Genomic DNA, 21735 nt, shown 5'->3' on the forward strand with positions numbered 1-21735 from the left:
GGCTTGCTTGGAATATGAGCAGCACTGTGGAAGGTGATTCAAGAAGTTACTCGTCCACTAATGTATGCTGAAGCTTAACACCATGTTACTATAGGTTGTGATTAGGTGCTTTGTTGTTTGCTTAAAGGCAATATGAATATTGATTGTTATAGTTTTTAAATATCTTCATGATGATAAATGGATAAAAAACAAGTATTTAATTAGATGAATGTTCTCTCATTTCAATTGATACATGCCTTACTTTCCTTTCAGTAGTGGTTACGTGACGGTGAATGGAGAGGTAAAACGAGTGAGCACAGCAACCACTGGACACACAGTGACTGGAACGAGTAATATGAGAAATAGTAGTACTAGCACAGGAACTGCAGTCATGGTAGGAACTGTGACTGCTGCCCCTCATACCACAGAGTATGTAGAGGAAGTAGTGGAGGCAGAGGGTGTTGTTATGGCTGCCCCTCAAGACGAGCCTCTTTCGAAACGCCCGAGGGTGGATGTGGACGAGTCTCCGTACGAAGATGAGTAGATTGTCATTGCTAAACCACCGAACCTAGTGGGTGTTGGTGGCCAGCAAGGAAACAAAGCAGTAACTGCTCTCATGCCAGTTAAGTAGTGGTGGTCTCTGTGCAAGTAAAACAGGTTCAACTCAGGTGGACAGAAGCTGTAGGATGGCTGTCTGACGCTGCGTTAGCCCGAGTTGTGTATTTGAGAAAAGATTTCCAACTCTCAGTTTTTAAAAGAACACATCTGTGCTGTTTTCAGTGGCACAGGAGTTTGTTTTTCTTCAGGGATTAATAATAAAAAAAAGATGTAGCCTGTTTTCTAGACAGACCAATAAAAGGCATCTGGTATGGTGTAAAGACTCAATGATGTGCACAGTGGATAATATTGTAGTGCCTGTTTTTTGCCATAATGTGACAACTGATGGCAGGTAGGCCATATAAAAATAGTGGACATCAGTTTGACAAGTTGTCTGTAATCACAGCGATAGAAAGGAGACTCGGCAGAACTCCAAAGCATCTGCTGTGCCTAGGTGTAAGTGTGTCACACCGCAAGACTAATGTCATGTACCTGATGGGATTATGGAGGTTGCATATGAGGCAACTTTTGCAAATTTGTGAAGTGTCTGGATGAGAAGTTAATGCCCATTAGTTACTCAGAAGTAGTTTACAGACTGTTAAGTGATGTTTTTTGCCAAGTGCTTTTTTAAGTTCAGAAGAAAGTGACAACCATATTTGATCATGATGACTTTGCTTGCATGTACACATTATTACTTGGCTTTTCTTCATGTATACAAGAGATTTCTTTTTAATCGACTTGTTTAACATGTATTAAATGTATAAATTGATGATGTGAATGCTTTAAAATAGAGCATAGCCATATTAAATGTCAATATTTAGTTATTTTTGTGAAAGGATTGGCCTCCCAGTCTCACTGCAGTGTATGATACACTGGGATGTATGGGAAAATGATGATTTTCCCCAATATAGTGCAGTACAAGTTTTTAGGTGATGTAAAGTATTCTTTTTTGTGAATAGTATTAATATGAAAAAATAACAAAACAAAACAAAACAGATGATTATAGGGGAGTGTTCAGCATGGGCTATGTGGAGAAATTAATTGTTCAAGAATTAAGTTGAAGAGTAGAGTTTTTTTTTTTACAACTTCAAGAAATGTGTGGGAGTTGTGAAACCCTGCCATATATGTACAGTATCAGAATGTTTAGATCTGCTAATAGTAGCAGAGGATATGTTTCCCTATTGTAGTATCAACTTTGTACTAAAATGAAGAATAGCATAGTTTAAGTCAGAAGAACTCCCATATTTTTCTTTAATGTTTGAGAGGCTACAAATGATGTGTAAATGGTTATAGTACTATATCTGTATGGAGAGGGACAGTGTTATAGTAAGAGAGCATGTTGGAACACTTCCTTTCCTTTCATGTACATAAAGAGAACAAATGTAGAACTCTAGATTTTTTTTTCAGAATTAACAACTCATTAAAATGTTAGCTCCTGAAAGGGGAAATATTTATTTTTTGATTATCTTCTCCTGATGATGCTAGATTAATTCCAGCCTTTCACTGTGGAAGGAATTACACAGGTGTTTTTAGTATCCAAAAATCATTAGCAGGTTCTACTTCAAAGGCCTACAAGGAAAGGTGAGTGATTATGGTCCAAAGTCAGAGGTATTTGTAAATAATCACGACCGACTAATTAAAGCTTAATAAAAAGGAGTAAACTTTGGTTTGGAAAAAAAGGAAAAGTGGTTAGCTTGTTGACTTTAAAAGCCAAGAGTTTTTTTTGTGAGTTTAATGAGACATGCATACATATTCAGATAACTTAAAAAAAGGATATTTATTGTGTTAAGTTAAATAGCCAAATTGTTGTTTTATTTCTTCTTCAGTATCAGAAACCTAAGACTTGTTCCTTTAGTAACAGGCTAAGGCTAAGTGTTACTTTTATGTATAGTAAATAAATTTGGTGCCCATAAATTATGAATGAAAGGATTACTTTAAAACTTACCAATGTTTCATCCTTTGCCAGAAAATGTTTTCCCTTTTTTTCTTAAACATTTGTGTGCACTTTTTCAGTGAGTAGAAATTACCTAAAACAAATTATGAAAAATCCAAGTGAAACATCTCTCTCTGGCAAGGCAAGTTATTACACAGTGAGTGTTACATAGGGACTGCAAAATTTCAAATCAGGGTCCTATATTAATTGTATTGTTCTAAATATGTACTTATGAATATAAAGTGAATATTTGGTTATCAAGAGTCGTATCAAGTAGTTGAAAATTGTTCTGGCTCCACAACCAATATTTTGACAATCTTCTGTTGTGTGTTGAAACTGTTCCTCTCAAGAAACACTCCAGTTTTTCTTGTATTCTTTTATGTCCTGTGATAGAAAGAATTAGTATAGCCGGTTATCATACGTTCTTTGTGTCATGTGACAAATGATTGTGAAACACAAATTGTTTTTATCTGTTCCCAGTTCTTTCAGTTCTTATCCGTTAGACCAATGCCCGTATTTGCTTCATGCTTTTGGTATTTCACTTACCAAGTGTAGCCAAGTATTGCAATTCCTAAATGCTAGCCAGTTTTGTCTTGCTTATTAATGAATGGTAAGGTCATCTTGTCAAGTCCTCAAATTTTGTTTACAAAAAAGGCAAATTTAAGTAATTGGCAGTCAGTGTATTGAAAGGAAATTTAAGTGTGTTTGGTTATGTGTGCTTACATATATATAAGAATATATATTATAATTATGATTTTTTTTTTTCTTCTTTTTATAAAAATGCTGTGAAACTGTTCTTAGATGAGGCAATAACTTTGGAGTGCTGATGGAGTGTGAGGAGTGTGTGCCCCAGCTTTACCCACTGTTAAGTTTTAGAAAATAGGACTCTTGTCTTGTCTTGTCTCCGCTTGGATCTAAGCAGACGAGACCAACACTACAGTTCAACTATCTGAAATGTATATCGTGTCTTGACCCACTAGTAGTAACTTGAAAAGTAACATAGTAAAAAAAGATTGTTTATCTGCATATTTATGGAGGATTACAATAGGCAGGAGGCAAATAAACTATACCAAATGGTGGTGCCAAGCATACCCTTGAGGTGACTAACTCTACAGTTGTTTATTAAACTGTAATAGAATACTGGTCTGTCCAAGGGAATATTAGTTAATTAAACAAAGGGTAGTACTCTTGATAAATACTCAAGTTTTTTGATGGGTTTTAAGAGGTACAAATTCCTTTGTAATAACTGTTAACAGTATACTGATTAAGTGCTAGCTGCAAGCTCATGTAAGTACTTAGGCAGTATTTTTGAAGACATTTACAATGAAGCCTACAAGGTTAATGCAAGATCATCATCTAACTTGTGTATTTCATGATCATCTGCCCAAGAAAAAAAGAAAAAAAATGAAAAGGTCATCCAGGATGACAACGGATAGAGACAAAAGTCTCAGCTCCTCTTTATTAATGGCTTCCCCAACCTTTAAATGCTCCTGACATTCAGGAGTAACTTCCTACCCTCCTCCCTTCCCCTCCATTACTTTTTGCGACCAACCCACAAACTCTACCCTGCCTTGATATCATAGTGATTCGTATGTACAACTAATAGAAGCAGAGTGAAAATAAACCTATTAACTCGGATGATGCAGTTTCATTGGTAAAACCAACTTTGGTCCAGTCAACTGGAATTTATTAACAAAGAAAGGTCAGTGAAAAAGCCTCATGTACATAAAATTATTTATTGTACACATATTTTTCATCTATAATTTAAAATACCTTGTTTTAAGCCGATTTCCTTTTTAACAAGTGCTCTGCTAAAATTGTCAGAACTTGTGCAATGAAAAAGAAAAAAGTGTGGCTCAAACATTCTATCAAATAAAATTAAATAAGTGTTAAAAAAAAGGAAGACTAGTAGGACCTCAAGCACATGTAATGAAAGCAGTTTTGGAAGGCACTCACTACCACACAACAGAGACCATCTAAACTTAAACAGATGTGCCTCTTTCTCTCTCTTGCTGTCAAACTGTTTACTCGCGTGTTGTCTTGAACTCTCCCCATCCATGGAAGCATCGGGTAAATTTCTTTGATTCTTTCCCCTTAAAAGTACACAGCAGTTTTCTGGGCAGTTCCGGTTGCTTCACTCTCAAGTTCTGCACATATACCTGGGGGGAAATAGAAGTATGTGGATAAACCGTAGAATCATGAAAATAGTTAAAGGGAAGGGTGAGAGGAGTGGAGATGTAAAAGAATACTGGCTACCTTGGATATTTCCTTTCACTGTCTCATTATGAAAATAAAATAGTCTGCATGGCATAAATGGGCCAAAAAACAAACAAACAAAATGTCAACTGAAAATCAATCTGCTGGGTTTTTACATTGTTTACATAAAAGAGTAAGACACTAAAATTTATTTACATAATTAATTCACAAAAAACTGTGTTGTTTATGCTGTAATTAAAGGATTATTAATTATGTAGTTTTTATTTGACATACTCGGAGTACCTCACCATCAAATATGAAACCTTTGAGTGCAAAAATGCACATTTCTTAATATATCTGTTCTTGTTCAAGTGCCGTTTTTGCTCTGATCTTCATTTACAAGTCAAAAATAAAACTAAATGGCTGGTCTTGGAAAAAAAATTACCTTCAAGAGACTTGGAAGTAAATAACATGCACAACAGAATATCTCGATGCAAATATCAAATAAAATTTAACTATGAAACCCAATTGTCAGCTATAGAAATGAACAAGGTCTCTTCCATCCTACAAATTCTAATTTAATAAACTGCATCATTGATTTGGGTTCCCTAATTCCCTCCAAACTTCTCATTCAACCACTTTCAATGCTGCATAAGCAATTCTATTACAGGATGTACGCACAAGGCCTGTAATTCCTACTCATCATGCAACTTTTGCTGCTGCCAGGTGATGGCAGGGGTAATACTGAAAAAATAGTTTGTTGGTCATCCCAATAAATTTCAGCATCCAGTAGATAAAAAAACAGGTAGTTTTCCAATTTCTGAAAATCAGTCCCTGTGAACAAGATTATTGCATTTAGAGTGATTTCAGTATGAAAGCTTCTAGATGACCAGAAGATCCCAAATGATCACATGTCTACACCTCTTCCTAAGAGCCTTTGCAGTCATGTTCTAGAGCTAGGTCACCATGGGGTATAGGGGGGGGGGGGCATAGAACTAGGGTGTTAGGTTCCTCGCTGCAGGACAATAAACCAACTTTTTGTTTGCTTCTTTCTTACAGACTTCAAAGTACTGTTGTCACAAGAGGACTGCCAGCTTTTGAATATGTAACCTTGTTAAGAACCGATAATCTATTTAGTTTGACAATGGACTATTCTTCAGCCTTAATGTTTTGTTGTAATCTACTGACTGCTCATTGAAACTATATATACTGTTCGAACTTTCAGTTTGAATCTGGTGATAAAATGAAATCGACAAAGTATTTTAAAATGTCGTGCAGAGAATAATTACTTCTTTATACCAATGTGAATAAGAAACCTTTGCAACAAGCAAATTTAAAGCAAAGGTAATTTCTTTATATTCAAACCAAATAATTTTTTTCCAAGAAAGGAGTACAATTAAAACATTAAAATGAGGACTGGATCACTAAATGAAATATATGCCTGTGACCAAGTAAATCACAATCTCTATATACCTTTTATAACCATATCTCAAGAAATGTGTGTAAAGACAATGGCTCTTAACCCAATGATTATGAATGGCATGATATACATGACACGTCTGCTAGAATTTTAGTCTATTAATTTTTTTAACCCAAGAGAGCTCCACAGGTACTTATTCACCAGTGTAGAACATTTATCCTCCCTGTCTCACCTGTTTGTCATTTTCCTTGATTTTTAGAAAACTTGAATTTTAATATTTTAGATCTTGGTATTTTAACATTTTAAAAATCATATTAAGTGTTGATATTGAATTATAATAAGAAACAAAAACTATCCCTAAAGATTCAAGGAAGGGGAAATCAGGTCATGTAGGGCCTACTAATGGACTCCTGTCACTGAATACTTGTGGAACCATATGTGTGAGACAAAATTCACTAAAAAGCAATAGTGGACAGTAAATATACCCATAACCAATGAGTAAAGGACTCCTTTTCATTAATTTTACCATAGACCATAGAATCAAGGAAGGCCACTATCCCTCTACTGAGCCAATTTCATCAACTACAAACAAATCTACAACTCCATTTCACATCTCGTCTAATAAATCTACCCAAGCCTGCAATTAAATGGTGGTATTTAGAAAAATATCAAACTTGGAGCTTAACTCAAAGGCCACCATAACAATAACTGCAAATCCTAAGAATCCTAGACTGAGAACCACTGATATTAAGTAGAAAGTCACTGTATATATTTCAATCCTCATCTACATCTAAATCTTCATGGCAAAATCTAGGCACTTATTATTATTATTCTCTTTCTATTAAAATGAATAAACCCCGGACACCTCAGATCCAATCAACACTTATTATACTGAATTAAAATGTATTCAATGGTCACTTGCCATACCTGAATTAACAATTTATTTTGGGATTGTATTACTATACATAAAATCAAACAATTGAAATCGTAATTACTTTCATTAAGTAAATAAGGATTCCCCTCCTACTTTTCAAGATCTTCCCCAGACCTACATACTGACATACTGCAAACATAATGATAGTGCTGAAGACATTCCATAATGTTTATATAGACATTTAAAGCAGATCTGTACAATAAGAAAAAAAAGTTTTGCCATAAATTCTTTAGAAGAATCAACTAGAATAAAATAGGAAAAAAATTCAGCTGTTCATAGCAGAGAAGTAAGGAGTAAATTATAAAAAAGAGGAATCCAAAGAATAATAGACTACATAAATAACTATCATGAAAAAAAGAACAGTGAAAGAAAGGAAGAAAGAAAGAAAAAAAATTGATGCTTATAATTTTCAAATAATAAGATATAGTCCAACTGGAAATCTGAGAGCAAAGACGACATCCATTGCCAGACCAGAGATCTAGGAAAAAGGCAATCACAAAAGGAAGATTAATGAATGCATAGATGATGAAAGGCTTTTCAGACAAGATATCTAGAACTTCTACTACTATGGAATGCACTAATCATTCCAATAACAGATATCAGGTGCCAAGTATGGACTCTTAATTATTTAAAAAGATATTATTACAAGTTCAAAATTCCCCTCATGTTGCACAAATATATAAGATCATTAAAAACATAGCACCAAATCCAAGAGGGGGGCTTTGAGCTAGACATTCCCCTAGACATGGACAAGTTCTCGCACATCCCTGTTTATGGAGCAAACCAGCATAATAGCGAAAAAATTACAAACAGAGGTAAATGCACTGTGAAACATATTTATAGGCAAATTAGATGACTGGTTCAATTCATTACAAGAAATAAAAGCAAATTGTGAATTATGTAATAATCATGAAGCTGTCAAGTTACTTCGCTGTCAATGAAATTATTATTGTTACTTTTATATCTTTTATCAATATAACGATATCAACTACAATAACACATTAAATCAAAACTTTCGAGAGTATACGAAAGCAGGTATGCCTAGTACTGAACTTCTTGGTGATCAAGTGCTTATCTATCTATCTATCTATCTATCTATCTATCTATATATATAAAATAAATAAATAAAACAAAGCATAGTGAGCAGTGGTTATAAATGCAATCCCAAAGTCTACATGTTAAAAAAATACAGAGATGCACTGAAATTTTTGCCTCTGAGTCTGCAATGCCTGTTAATGGACTATATGTTGTTATGAAAGAAAAGAAAAGAAAGAAGAAAAAAAAGAACAAGAAGTAGAAAAGGTAAAAACTTACCTGTGCAGATTTAAGGGCAAGTTTAATCTCGACGTCCGAGGCCTTTGAGCCAAGCCAAAGGAAAACATTAGCCCCGTCATCCAGAATCATGGTGTCATCATCTGCCAAATCATCCTGCAAAATACAAAATAAAAGAATTATTAAAATAGCCTACAGTTTATACTAATGCTAAAACATATGCTTGCTGGAATATCTCTCAGTTAATTAGAGTATAACCTCAAAATTACATATTTATTGAAACAGGTATGCCTATCTAACCATATCTAACTATTGATCTATCTGTATAATTACACTTATAGGATTGTGTTTATGTACATAATGTCCCACTCAAATATTGGTAAGCTTCACTTATAAAAATAAAAAGAAAATAAATATATAGTACGAATAACCAGAACCACTAATCTACATAAAATTACTGGTACATTTTGAACAATAAGCAAAGCGTGGCACAACAAGACCTGTTTATCATGAGTAAAAAACAAAGAGTCATCTACTAACAATGGCCTATTCTCTCAGTTATTCAAAGACAAATACAATGCTTTACTGTGTTGTGCAACACCAACATCCATCTAAACTCCAATATTAAATAACAAATGGACTGACATAATACATCTGTACGTATGAATGTATGTGTATACATATATAGATTAGAAATGCATGTGTGTGTACACCCACCCACCCACACACTGACACTTATGCACACGCATGCGCACACGCACACGCACACATACACACACACTTAAGCATGCGCACGCACGAGCGCACACACAAATTATGTACACACAGTCAGACACACACACAGTCAGACACACACACACACACACACACACACACACACACACACACACACACACACACACACACACACACACACTCACACACTTATACACACACACACTCACACACTTGTACACACACACACACACACACACACTTATGCACACACACACACACACACACACACACACACACACACACACACACACACACACACACACTTATGCACACACACATACAAATTATGTACACACACACATACAAATTATGTACACACACACACACACACACACACACACACACACACACACATACAAATTATGTATACACACACACAGTCACACACACACACACACACACAGACACACACACACACACACACACACACACACTTATGCACATACACACATATAAATTATGTACACACACACAGTCACACAGTCACTCACACACACACACACACACACACACACACACACACATACACACACACACACACACACACACATACACACACACACACACACACACATACACACACACACACACACTTATGCACATACAAATACAAATTATGTATACACACACACACATACACTTATGCACTCACACATACAAATTATGTACACACACACACACAAAACTAATTCATCTATCTATATAAATTTTTCTTTCCTTTTCTATTTTATTTCTAAAATGGTAACAGTACCTGACAGAAGTCTGAGCACTTCTCAGAGACAGCAAAATAGCCTTTCTCGTTGGAGCATCGGAAGAGCCTTGTGTGACGCATGTAAGCCGCGTCCTTGTCATAGGCCTTCCGCCCCCCAATGCCAATCCAGAAGAAGTTTTCTGGCTCTTCTCCTTCTCTTACAACCTGAAAATGTGGTGTTTTGAGTGTGCGAGGAATAATTTACGTTGATTTTATACAATTTGGCCTTATATCTAAATACAAAGAATTTTAAACATAAAATAAAGTAAAAATAACTCAAAATAGACAATACATGAAAAAACTGACCTGTAAGCTATACTTCTCTGGATCGTACATCTCTTGTGCCGTTTCCTCTGCCAAGCGGCCTTCCTCCTCATCGCTCTTTTCTCCAAGCCAGACATACACAATACCACTGTCATCATCCTGTCCAAAAGGTACTTTAAGGATGTAGCAGAACTCGGAGTTCAGTGAAGCAGCATTGGGCTCGATCTGGATGCATCGTGTAAAGAGTGGGGACCCATTGGATCGCATGTGGAAGAGCTCTGGCTTGGGCTTCGGGGGTTCCTCCACTGGTGGCGGAGGCCTGGGCTTTGGCTTCGGTCTCATGGGCCTCTGGTCACTTGGCTTTGGTTCAGCTGGTTTTTCCTCTTCCTCTGGCTTAGCCTGCTGTCTGTCTTGCCTGCGCCTGCCTGAGTGGATGACAAACTTCCTTTTGAAGTGGGCCATGAACTTCACAACCTCCTGCTGCTGATGCATTCTTGAAACTTCAAGCTTATCACCGAAAAGTGCCTCGAACTTCTTCTGGAGACTGAAGGTGAAGGTGAGCCAGCCCATGTTTGATGCCTGTCGTCCCTGCCAGAAGTAGACCACACACTGGAAATCATCCTCGGGCTCTGTCTCTTCCTCCTTGTCATCCTCTGGTGGCTCTCCTGGCACCCAGTAGCGGCAGAGGAAGACATAGCATTCCCCAGAGTAGAAATGGCCAAGCTCATTTTCAGGGAGCTTGACAAACTTCTTACCCTCCAACACAAAAGCATCCATAGAGTCCAGATCATCATTCCATTCATCCATACACTGTTGTGCTTCTTCCAAAGACATGGGCTGTTGTCGAGGTGTAAACAAGGCACTCAGATCTACCTTTGTTTCCTGCTTGGCACACCAATCCTTCAGATTGGCTCCAGTTTTCCTCACAGAATCTGCAGTTCTTGTGAAGTCAACATCAATAACATCTGTCCAACCTGTGAATTTGGTCTTGAACACCTGTGGCTCTGTTCCCTCCTTCACAAGTGTGGTTGCAGCATGATCTGGACGTAAAATCATCTTCAGCAGCTCCTGCGACAATTTCAGAGCAGCTGCACGCACCAATCTGGTAGATTTCCGGCCAATCCACACAAAGACATCACAGTAACAGTCCAAAATGTAGACGTTCTTGGTCCTTAGAAGCTTCTGGACTAATTTTCCTTCAGGAATCTCAACCTGTGGTAACTCCAGGTAGCCCATACCCAAGCCAACCTGGTAGAGCCTGGGCACCACTGGGGTAAATGAAGGGTCGACATGCTCCTCCAGTTCAACCTCCTCTTCCTCCCCCTCATCAAGTCCTAGCGCCTGCCAGAACTGTGGCCACTCTGGGTGCTCCTTCCCCTGAACCAAGGTGTGGATTTCAGATAGGTTCTTACGCTCCTCCTTACTCATCTTCTCTGCACACAGTCGGGTCTTTGTGGTCACAGTCTTCTTCGCTTTGCTCCCCTGCCACACGTAGATCACCTTGCCGTCATCCAGCAGGAATACATGCCGTGGGTCCAGGGACTCCACGCAACAAGCCACAGTTTCCAGGTGGATACCAGTATGTGTTGGGAAGATACGATACAGGCGAACTGGATAATCCTAGAGATGAAAAGTCAGCATTATACACCTTAATAAACCTAGCATCCTTTTTTTTTGTTCACAATACAAAACAACCATTCATCCATTTTAAAGCATGTTCAAAGGCAGATATACCCATTCAAGCTGAACCACTCACCATCTCTTCTACTGTGAAGAACCCAGAGGCTGTCCTTCCACCCTCAATGTATGTGATGTCATGGTCGAACAAATCCAGGAAATCATCTGATTCATCTCCTTGCTCCTCTCTGTGTGTGCGTCCTTGAGCACCTAGGTAGTTGCGCAGGTTGACAGCATGGATAGCAGAACAGGCCTTCTTATCCAGCTGGTGGAGAAAAAACAAAATTGACTAAAAATTGTATGAAAGAATCAATATACAAAATTCCCTGAAAATGTCCCAGGAAATTATCTAAGGTTGTAAAAACTTCCTTCACAATAATCCAAAATAGCACCACAAGTCACATGCCACTATTGACCCTTACCGTAGACTTCTCACCAATCCAGAAAAAGATCTTCCACTCAAGATTCTGAGAATCGTCCATCTCAGTCTTGAGGACAATGTAGCAGTCCCCTTCATAGAACTTGCCATAAACAGATTCCTCAATTTGGTTTGGCAGGAAGTTTTCAATTTCCCAGATTGTAATTCCGGGGATCTGGCCCACATCCTCATCAAAGAACTCCTGATAGTTTAGGGGTGGGCGCTCCAGGGCCTCGTCCCATCGTTTCTGCCTGTTGTTGGAGGAAGAGAGTAAAGGTAGATGTCATAATACTTCTTATATAAATATATATTTTAATCATATAAACTTATACTTTAGAGTTCATCATGAAACTATACCAGATTAAATACAAGATAAAATTCCCTTCAAAACTCTGAGAAATGCGTGAAAAGGAAAGAAAAAGTGTCCCATACGTTTTAACCTCCTGGCTCCTCTCCTCTGTCATCTTGTCCTTCTGCTTTTGCTTCTCTTCATCTTTAGCAATCTCCTTCATGCCCTTCAGGATCTTCTCCTGCTTGTCATCCTGCTGGTCCTTCTGGTCCTTGCGGAATTGCCTTAGCCTCTTCTTACGAGCAATGGGGTCTTTGGGTGTGCCTGTAAGTGCAGAAATCATTAAGCTTCAGTTCCACACCCCTTCTCAAGATATTTTTTAACATTCAATCCAATGTCGTAATAACTGTGGCCACACAAGCTGACTTCGCAAAAACCTTTATGATGAATACTACACAGGATCTCTCCATCTAGTCTAAGAATTATGAAAAAGGATTTATTTACACTAATATTCAAACCTTTACTTAAAAGGAACTCATCCTGTAAATAGAGGTCCATTTCATAAACATATGAAAATATGCTTATGAAATCTAACATATTTTACCAGCTAAAAATCATTATTAGTACTTTTTTACAGTATCATCAAAATAATGGCATAGCTTCTAGAAGTGCAGAACAGAAATAAAAAATACCAAGTCCCACATAAAAGTGAACAATTCAAAAAAAGTGAGACAGATATACCAATACCCCTTTTGGATCATAACAAACGAGTATGTTCAAATATTTCAGGAACGTCTTTTCTTTCCCTTTATCACTTGCATGGTAAAATACATTCATAAAGGTGCAGTTTGCCTTCTATAACTATTTACTTAAAAACAAGACTTGCAAAAAAAAAAAAAAAAAAAAAACAGTATGAAGAACTAGATGGCGGAAAAAAAAAAAAATCAATATTCACCTTTACTGATTTTTTTCCCTTTTCTCTACTTATCAACAGAGAAAAAAAAAATTAGGAATATCTAGCAAACATTTAGCAAAACATCAGCTTTTGTAGCCATTTACTATATTTTATCTTTTGGCAAACAACAATATCAGCATTCATAAAAGACTGCAAGGGTGATAAAAAATTAATGTAAAATCATAGTTAATGATGTGATGACACTAACTAATATCTAGATAATATAAAGAAAAACAAAATCTAAATCTAATCATTGTTTCTTATTTAGAGATTATATTCTTATTTCATGAGGATAAAGCATGTGGATCTTTTCACTTTTTTTTTTTATATTCCTTTATAATTGCCAATTCTGTGCAAAAAACAGTACTATACATTGGAGAGGAAAAACTAAATTCATCTTTCCTACAAGAACAATGTACTCAGTAAAACAAATTATCTAATAAAAAAGTGGATCAGGTGTGTGTGCAATAAAATATATTAAAGTGCACATAAGATATCAATATAAAACCACATACCAAAGAAGCTTTCTAGGAAGAAAGGACCTAAGAAAATATAAGAGCCACATGTTAACTTTCTTGGCATGTCAAACTTCAAACTTCGGCATCAGAATGATATATCCCCCCAAAGTTTAAAATATGCTGAAGTTTTCTAGACTGACACTACCACAGACTTACTCTCACTTTCATCATGTGACTTTCCAATACTCATCAAAGTGACTCATTAACATTTAATTAACCCAGTAGTACCAGGTGAAAGGACTGTCCACTGTAGTTTGGAAAATTTTGATTAACCAGAGATGTCTTCATAAATGATGTCAATTACTACCTGACCTCACCCGTTCACTTGTCTCCCTCTTGATTTTTTTTTTAAACTATCATCATTAAAAATTATCAATATCATTACTGCCATCATTATCATAATAGCATCAATAACATTTATAGTAATAAAAATTAAATTTTTAATTTTGAAAATTCAATGAATGGGGAAAACAGGTGTGGTCAGGTAAAACTGATAGTAAATGAGGCCTTCTGGACAAAATCTGTGGAACCATCTATAGTAGACAACATCAATAAACTAAAATTACAGTGGACACGGCATATATATAAAGGCTTTTCCAATATACATGGGTTATCTTAATGGCTCAGTTGGCAAAATCAACAAACCTACAATATTCATATATATATATATATATATATATATATATATATATATATATATATATATATATATATATATATATATATATATATATATATATATATATATATATATATATATATATATATATATCTTTATTTGAATTAACCTATTAAGAAAAATAAATACTGTGGATTTACATATGTTACTTCCTCCCATTAAAGCTTTTAAAACAAAAAGTATTGATTATCAACAATTCATTAGTGATAAATCATTCTATGTAACTACTTTCACTTTATATAAACAAAAGAAATATAGCCTAACCTAGCATTTGCCAATTAACTGATAAAGGAAAAAATATGGGAAAAAAAAAAAAAAAAAAAAAAAAAAAAAATCAAACAAACGGAATATCGTAAGAGCGAGTACCATGGACTTTTCCAATAATTCTAAGACTTCAATTTCTAAGGCAAAGAATTATGAGCTAATGATTGAATTCTTGTGGATTTTGCATCTAACTTTCCTTCCTAGAATTTCATTCTAATCTAGAAAATATATACGTGCAGTCCACAGTTGGTTGAATCCACTTAAGTGCTCCCATGGTTACAGAAGGATGACTGTACCATCTACATGGAAGCTATATATTAAGTGGGAGGGGTTTATGAAATATCAATAACATTCACTTATGTAAGGCATGTTAAACCTAAAACTATGAGATCCTTCTTCATCTGGTACTCAAATGGGTATAAATGAAAGATGCTAATAAACATAATAACAGATGTTTGAATTTTCTCTTTTATTGAACACCTTCACTTCTTTCCAAAACTTTAATTTAAAGGAGAAATGGAATTATAAAATTACTTCATCCCTTCCTCCCTAAAAACACTAAATATCAGACAGACAGTGCTTACCTTGCTGTTGTGCGAGAGTGGCTGCCAGCTGAGCTGCCTGTGCCCCTGCATTCCGGAGTTGGGCCTGGAGAGAAAAGTCAATGTTGTAGAAGGCCACCCCCGATCCCTGGGCCATGCCACGGGGCTTGGGGGGCCACACCATCTCTGGATTGTCAGCCAACTCCAGCTGCTCCAGGGTCTCGTTAATGCAGTGGATGGTTTCTGGTAGAGTGACTAGCCGGTTGCTGTTCAGGATCAGCTTTTTGAGGTTTGGACACCTGTATAGAGGAAATGGGACTCATAAGAGGTTGAAAAATCTGTGCAACTGGAGCATGCACTCCCATTCCAACTGTGCTATCTTATGCTTGGCCTTACACTAATCTATACTATCCTTGTCTAGCCTGGAATGACCTCCCACGTTTACTCCATTTCCTGAAATTGAGGATGTCCCCCCCCTTTACCATTATCTAGTAATAATGCTGTAAAAACAAGAAAACAACAATAATAGTAACAGAAATAATATAAATAAAAGTAATGGAAATAATATCCTGAAAATTCAAGGGATCAGGTAAGCCTAGTAACATATCTTGGATGAAGTACAAGTGAACCCCTGTATAAACAAAATTAATGAAACAGAACCACAGTGTGTAGAAACAAGTATACCCAGCATCAACAGGCAGTAAAAAAATCCTGGATGCCATGATAAAAACTATATAAGCCCATGTTTTCATCTTTTCTAATTCTATTTCCCCCTTTTTTGTGCATGCATGTAAAGAGAAATGTGCAGGCAACAAATTACATGATTTTCAGTTTAGGATGGGTTCACTGAGGTGGAAACCCACTACAAATCTATAATTGGGGATCCTTTCTTGCAAACAATACCAAATACAAGTAAAATATATAATGGTAATAATCCAAACAGCAATTCAAACCATCAAATGCAATAAAGGAAAGGCAGAGAGAGAGAGAGAGAATAAAAAGAGAAGGTCTACCTGCAAAGCCCTTCTGGAATCATTTCCAGACGATTGTGCGCGGCAGAGAACACCTCTAGGGCAACCATCTTCCCAATGCCAGATGGAATGCCCTCAAAATCCAACTGGTTCTCGTTGACCATTAGGCGACGTAGGCTTTCCAGCTTGCAGATTTGTGATGGCAGTGCTGTCAGATTGTTGCGGCACATATTTAGTACCTCCAGTTTACTCCAGGTGTCTGAAATATGCAAGGAGACAATCAGTCTACTGATACTCCTAGTTGGTTGGTTTATGATTCTAGCCTAAAATTAACAAGATATCATAAAAAGAGATTCTAAGAAGTTAACACAAAAAAACTGAGTTACACTATACTCTTATCAAAATTTGTATAATGAATCTATTAATAACAACCTTCCCATTCACCGTGACACTCAATTATACCAGATCAAAAAATATAGCAAAAAAGTAAAAAGTAAATGTCTTCTTGTTGGTTACTCACCAATCGACCCTGAAATCTCGCTGATGCTGTTGTCCGACATATTTAGACGTTTAATATTGCGCAGTGTAAAGATGCAGTCTGGGATCTTTTGCAAGTCATTGTGCGATAAGTCAACATCTGCGAGATTTGTCAAGGCTTCTATGTTAGCTGGCAGGTTTGAGGGGGACCTCTGTGTTGCTCGCATATGTAGTGTCTGCAGTGCGACCAAGGAAGGGAGCTGCCTGTAATATAAAGCAAGAAATAAATCAAAAGCAAAAATGTATAACGTATGACTGCTGTTTATAAAAAGTGGATGACTTTACAGCTTATCTAAAATCACATTTTGTGCAGGTAATTGAATATCCTAATAGATGGAACTTTTTAGTCCCTACTCCAACTTACCTAAATTGAAAGTGGGTCAAAGGATTATTGTTGAGGATAAGGGTTTGTAGATGTACCAGTCGTCTAATTTGTGGAGGGAATGTCTCCAAGTTGTTGTCTCCTACGTTTAAGTACAGCAAGTCAGTGCAGTTCACAAATACCTGTGCTGGAATTTCCTCAATCCTGGAAATTAGAAGGGCTGTTATTATCTGATTTGTTTTTGTGTAAAATGAAGAGTGAGCCATCATGTCCAAAGCAAAGGAAACATTTTTAAATGGAAAAGAAGATAACAAGGATAACAGAAAAAAGAAAAAGAAAGAAAGAAAAAATGAATATCCACAATAAAAGAATAAGACAAATTAAAAAACACAATGAGCAAACTAAAAAATTAATCCATGTCATCTCACATGTTATCTGACAGATTAAGGACCAGGAGTGACTTAGCCTCCTCCAGCCCTTCGGGAATCTCTGTCAGCTTGTTGTGCGAGAAGTCTAGGGTGGTGAGGTCGTCCATTTGGAACAGGTCCTTGGGAACACCTGTCTTCTGGAGTTTGTTGTGGCGGACATTAAGCGACCTCAGACAAGGAAGACTGGTCACAGCACCATACAGTTTCTCGATGTTGTTGTTCTTCAGGGAGAGATGCTCCTGCAAATAATATCACATTTGAAGTGCTCAGTTCAAGTCACCTTGTGTTATGAGCATTTTCAATCACCTTACTCTTTTCAAATGTAATTGAATGTTTTAATGAAACTATGAAGATAATACAGTGGAATAAATATAATTAGTCAATGAATATTAGTCTATTCACACACACTCACTCACTCTCTCTCTCTGACCTGCTTGGAGGTTTGGAAATATTCTAACATTATATAGCTGATTGATATGTGACAAAAAAGCTCATATCATGTATAATATTATGCTTTTCTATCAGTGAGCTAAAGCCCTGCAGAAAGGCTCTATTCATGTCAAATTTTTTCCTACAGCTTTTGAACCCTAGTCTGAAAATGCTATACTTAGTGTATTAGGGGTTTTGATATTTTATATGCCTCAAATGAACATAAATAATGTCTCTAAAATTAATGCCCCCCCCCCCCCTTTTGTGTTGTTAATGGGTGGTTGGGGGTAATGGGAAAGTAATTCTGTTACTAACTGGGAAGTTTTCCCCCCAAGCTATACACCCATAAAACCACCCCTCTTTCCACATGGCCTTGCACCTCTCCAGTGGCCTGAGCCTATCATAAACGTACCCGATAACATCTTTTAAAAACATGTACAATGCTTGAAATCCTTTCTCCTAACATCCCTCTAAAATACTGTGTTACATATGCTTGTAATGTATACTAATAGTCTTTACATGTACAGATTTATGTTTTACTGCTAAATGAATCTCACTCTCACTTTCTCCATTTTCCATGCATCAGTAACACCATTCAAATTTAAAACAACACTGTTTAATAACTATGTGACATACCAGCCTGAGATAAATATTTTATGGTATGTAAAGACTTTATTCTATAAACTTCAAAGATCAAAATTGGCCTTGGTAATGGTAAAAAAAAAATTATGGTTTCTGTGTCTTGCACTACTAAGCCAAGAAATTTTACTATGTAGGATTTAATTGTCATGAATATCTTACATAAAAAGAATACATTACAAAATAGAGAAAAACTTCCAAAACTACAGCAACAGAACAAGGTCCATTCTTACCAACTTCTGCAGATTGGCAATCTCCTCTGGCACATCATCAATCCCAGCACTGTTGACTCGCAGCCATCGGAGACTTGACATCTCCTTGATGCTGCGAGGGATGCCTGTGTCCTGGAAGGTTTAAGAAGCCTTTACTATTCATCCAAATACTGCATGAATCTGTTCTTAACCCCAATGATCCGGATGACATTACAGTCCCGTCATGGAAAAATCTGGGTCACGGAAAGCACCAATCTCAGCCTAAGTATACACGGTGCTCCTGAGTTTCAGCTCTATCTTGCCGTGCATACCAGGGTGAAGAAAGTGTTTCCCAGGGGGGTGTTGGGAAGAAGAGCCCCCCATTAACCCTACCCTCGGTCAGTGCCCGAAGGGTAGGTTTGGTTCCAGTGAAATTAAAGAAAACATAAACCATGTTATCTTGATGCTTTTCAAATCTAAATACAGTGAGCTTCCTTGGAAGGCCAGAGATGACTCTGCATAGCCTCAGTAAATTTGTATTGGGCTAAATACCTTTTAGTTAATGCTGTTTTTACATCCATCTTAACTCATATATAATTAGCATTCTCAAGTATATTTTTTTTCATTTTATTTACACTTTATCTTGGAGAAGCCGTACAGAATCATTAAGCTGAACTTCACTTCTCTAAAGCAAATTAACTGGCATTTTGACTATACACTTAATTTCAACCCTTCCTCTACAGTGAACCAAGCATTACATCTTGTTGGGTGTGATTATGCATATGCCAACTTTCTATCAAATTTTGGAGAAAATACCAACCTATATATACAATAGGTAATTGTTTAGAATACCTTCGCACAACTGATCATGATAGTAATGGTATAAATGGATTCCTCTCACCCTAAACTACCCACTCTCAGGAGTGTTACAAGGGGTGTAGCCCCCTGCAATACATATATATAGATATTTAAAAATTTTGTACGCCAGCACATATTTCCCTTCTTTAATGTCACTGACATATCTTGGCGTATAGGTATTCAGCATTTAAAAAACTGGCTTGGAGTATATCAAATTTGGTCATGACGTCCATCTCTGGCAGACAGGAATCACCATTTCCAGTATAACCTAGCAGGGTGTTCAAAAGTAGGTGGCCCGGTTAAAATTTGCCATCTGTCAACCTTACCAACACTGGGTATTTTTACCAGGACAATAAAGAAAAAATCTTTTACTTTTACACACCATTTACAAACACTGTCTTTAGATATGTAAGAAATACATCTGAGGGGTTCTATTTTTTAAATGCTTCGCCAAGCGCCTTCGGTATTTGCGGAGCCCCCTACTTAGACCTAGGTAGCATGCTACTTTGAAAACTTTTGAACAGCCTGACCTAGTGGAAAGGGGTTCCCCAGTAGGAATGCTCCCACTAAGAAATGCCCCAGGGTAGAGGGGATCCGGGGACTTGCCCCTGTTTGAGGTAAGGAAGGTGGGTGTGTCTTCCCCACTCTTCAAACCTCAATTCCCCACAGGTTACCCAAGTTTGAAGTGGATAAGGAGAAAAAGAAAAATTTATGTCTTCTTTTTTAACAAGAATGTACTTCCACTCCTATATAAAAGGTGTCTTTCAAACCTCCACTACTCCATTTCATTTTGCGCATAGATTTCTCTTCCAACATAGATGTTCCCTCCGCTTTCCATCCCAACAATATCCTCCATTCTCACTATTAGGTATTTCATCATCATCCCCATTGTTACTAACTTGTAATTATCTCTATTTCACAACAGGCAGATTGCAAATTTCCTAGCTTTCCCAATTCTTTGGAAAAAAAAGACAATAACACATCTTTACTCAATACTCATCTTGTATTCGGATTTAGGAGGATTTTTGGAGCAGGAAGAATTTAGGATATTTCGGGAAGCGAGAAATTTTGGGATAAATTTAGGATAAATTTTGACATCGCTCGCATGACCTACAAATAAAACTCTTATAAATAATCTTTGTCTCCGTGGAATTGTACTCAAATTTGAAGTTATATATTAAGAACAAGAGTCAATCCTGAAATTTCTCAATCCTTCCCCATGAGCAAATCAACAAAAAAAATCAAAATGATAAAAATAAACAAAACGATTATCAGCCAAAATCCTGAAACTTCTAACGCTTCAAACACTCACTTTAAAGTCATTTTTAGTCAGGTCGATCCCTCTGACAAAGGGCAAGACGGTTCCCCCGGCAGCCATGGCCTCTTATCACCTCCTACATCCGTATTTATCCGATTTTTTCTCTCGTTCCTTCTCTTCTCTCCTCTTCTTCCACTTTCGTCTGAGTGTCAACCGAGATAGAAGTGGAGGGAGAGGGAAACTAAACAGGATATCCGGTAACGTGGTATATTGGAAGAGTTGCCAATTGTTGTTTTTTCTCCCTCTCGGCGGTTGGTGGGTTTTTAGCGCCATCTATTGACGTCGGGTCAAGACGTTGAAGGTGGTGTAAACCGTGATGGTATTTCTGGATAAAGACATTTTTTGGATGCTTCATCGATGGTTTATGGGATGGTAATAACTGTTAAAATCTCCAACATTCTAATATAAACTTTTAAAACATTGGAAGCAAAGAGTTATGATATCCTTCGGCGTACTTACCAAGCATTAGATATAGAATAGGGAATATGTCACTGTGTAAGCAAAAAAATGGGGAAATATATATACTTTTATCTAAGTTAGCACTCTATGAAAGCATTTACATAAATTCCTCAAATAA

The 21735-nt window shown here is 36.8% G+C and overlaps 2 protein-coding genes across 19 annotated transcripts in view; one reads left to right on the top strand and one right to left on the bottom strand.

Annotated features, from left to right (window-relative positions):
* LOC113828986 (forkhead box protein K2) overlaps positions 1 to 4978 on the top strand; it is a 96465-nt gene extending 91487 nt beyond the window's left edge. For 9 of the 18 annotated variants that reach the window (XM_070134583.1, XM_070135514.1, XM_070134778.1 and 6 more), the window contains one exon: positions 256 to 4147. In XM_070134583.1, the coding sequence (XP_069990684.1) occupies positions 256 to 523 (268 nt within the window). In that variant the 3' untranslated portion in view covers positions 524 to 4147. Of the gene's footprint in view, positions 1 to 252 lie in introns of all 18 variants that reach the window. The other 9 variants (XM_070134526.1, XM_070134637.1, XM_070134698.1 and 6 more) reach the window with 2 other exon arrangements.
* On the bottom strand, positions 4232 to 21337 carry fliI (FLII actin remodeling protein). The gene is made up of 14 exons (XM_027382055.2): positions 21153 to 21337; positions 19025 to 19135; positions 17724 to 17962; positions 17338 to 17499; positions 16957 to 17177; positions 16479 to 16695; positions 15508 to 15764; positions 12651 to 12831; positions 12223 to 12469; positions 11880 to 12065; positions 10166 to 11743; positions 9860 to 10024; positions 8374 to 8487; positions 4232 to 4668 (listed from the first exon to the last, which is right to left on the bottom strand). The coding sequence occupies exons 1-14, from the start codon at positions 21216 to 21218 to the stop codon at positions 4534 to 4536; spliced, it is 3879 nt and encodes a 1292-aa protein (XP_027237856.1). The 5' UTR covers positions 21219 to 21337; the 3' UTR covers positions 4232 to 4533.
* Between the last annotated feature and the right edge of the window lie 398 nt (positions 21338 to 21735).

The sequence above is a fragment of the Penaeus vannamei genome, chromosome 1, assembly GCF_042767895.1.
Source record: "Penaeus vannamei isolate JL-2024 chromosome 1, ASM4276789v1, whole genome shotgun sequence".
NCBI lineage: Eukaryota > Metazoa > Arthropoda > Malacostraca > Decapoda > Penaeidae > Penaeus > Penaeus vannamei.

Excerpts from the sequence above, each read along its gene's own strand:
- fliI (XM_027382055.2), bottom strand. The coding sequence starts at position 21,218 with ATGGCTGCCGGGGGAACCGTCTTGCCCTTTGTCAGAGGGATCGACCTG. Across the intron at positions 15,765-16,478 it reads ATTCCAGAAGGGCTTTGCAG|GTGTCCAAACCTCAAAAAGC; the intron begins GTAGACCTTCTC and ends TCCTCTATACAG. Across the intron at positions 12,832-15,507 it reads CACTCTCGCACAACAGCAAG|GCACACCCAAAGACCCCATT; the intron begins GTAAGCACTGTC and ends CTGCACTTACAG.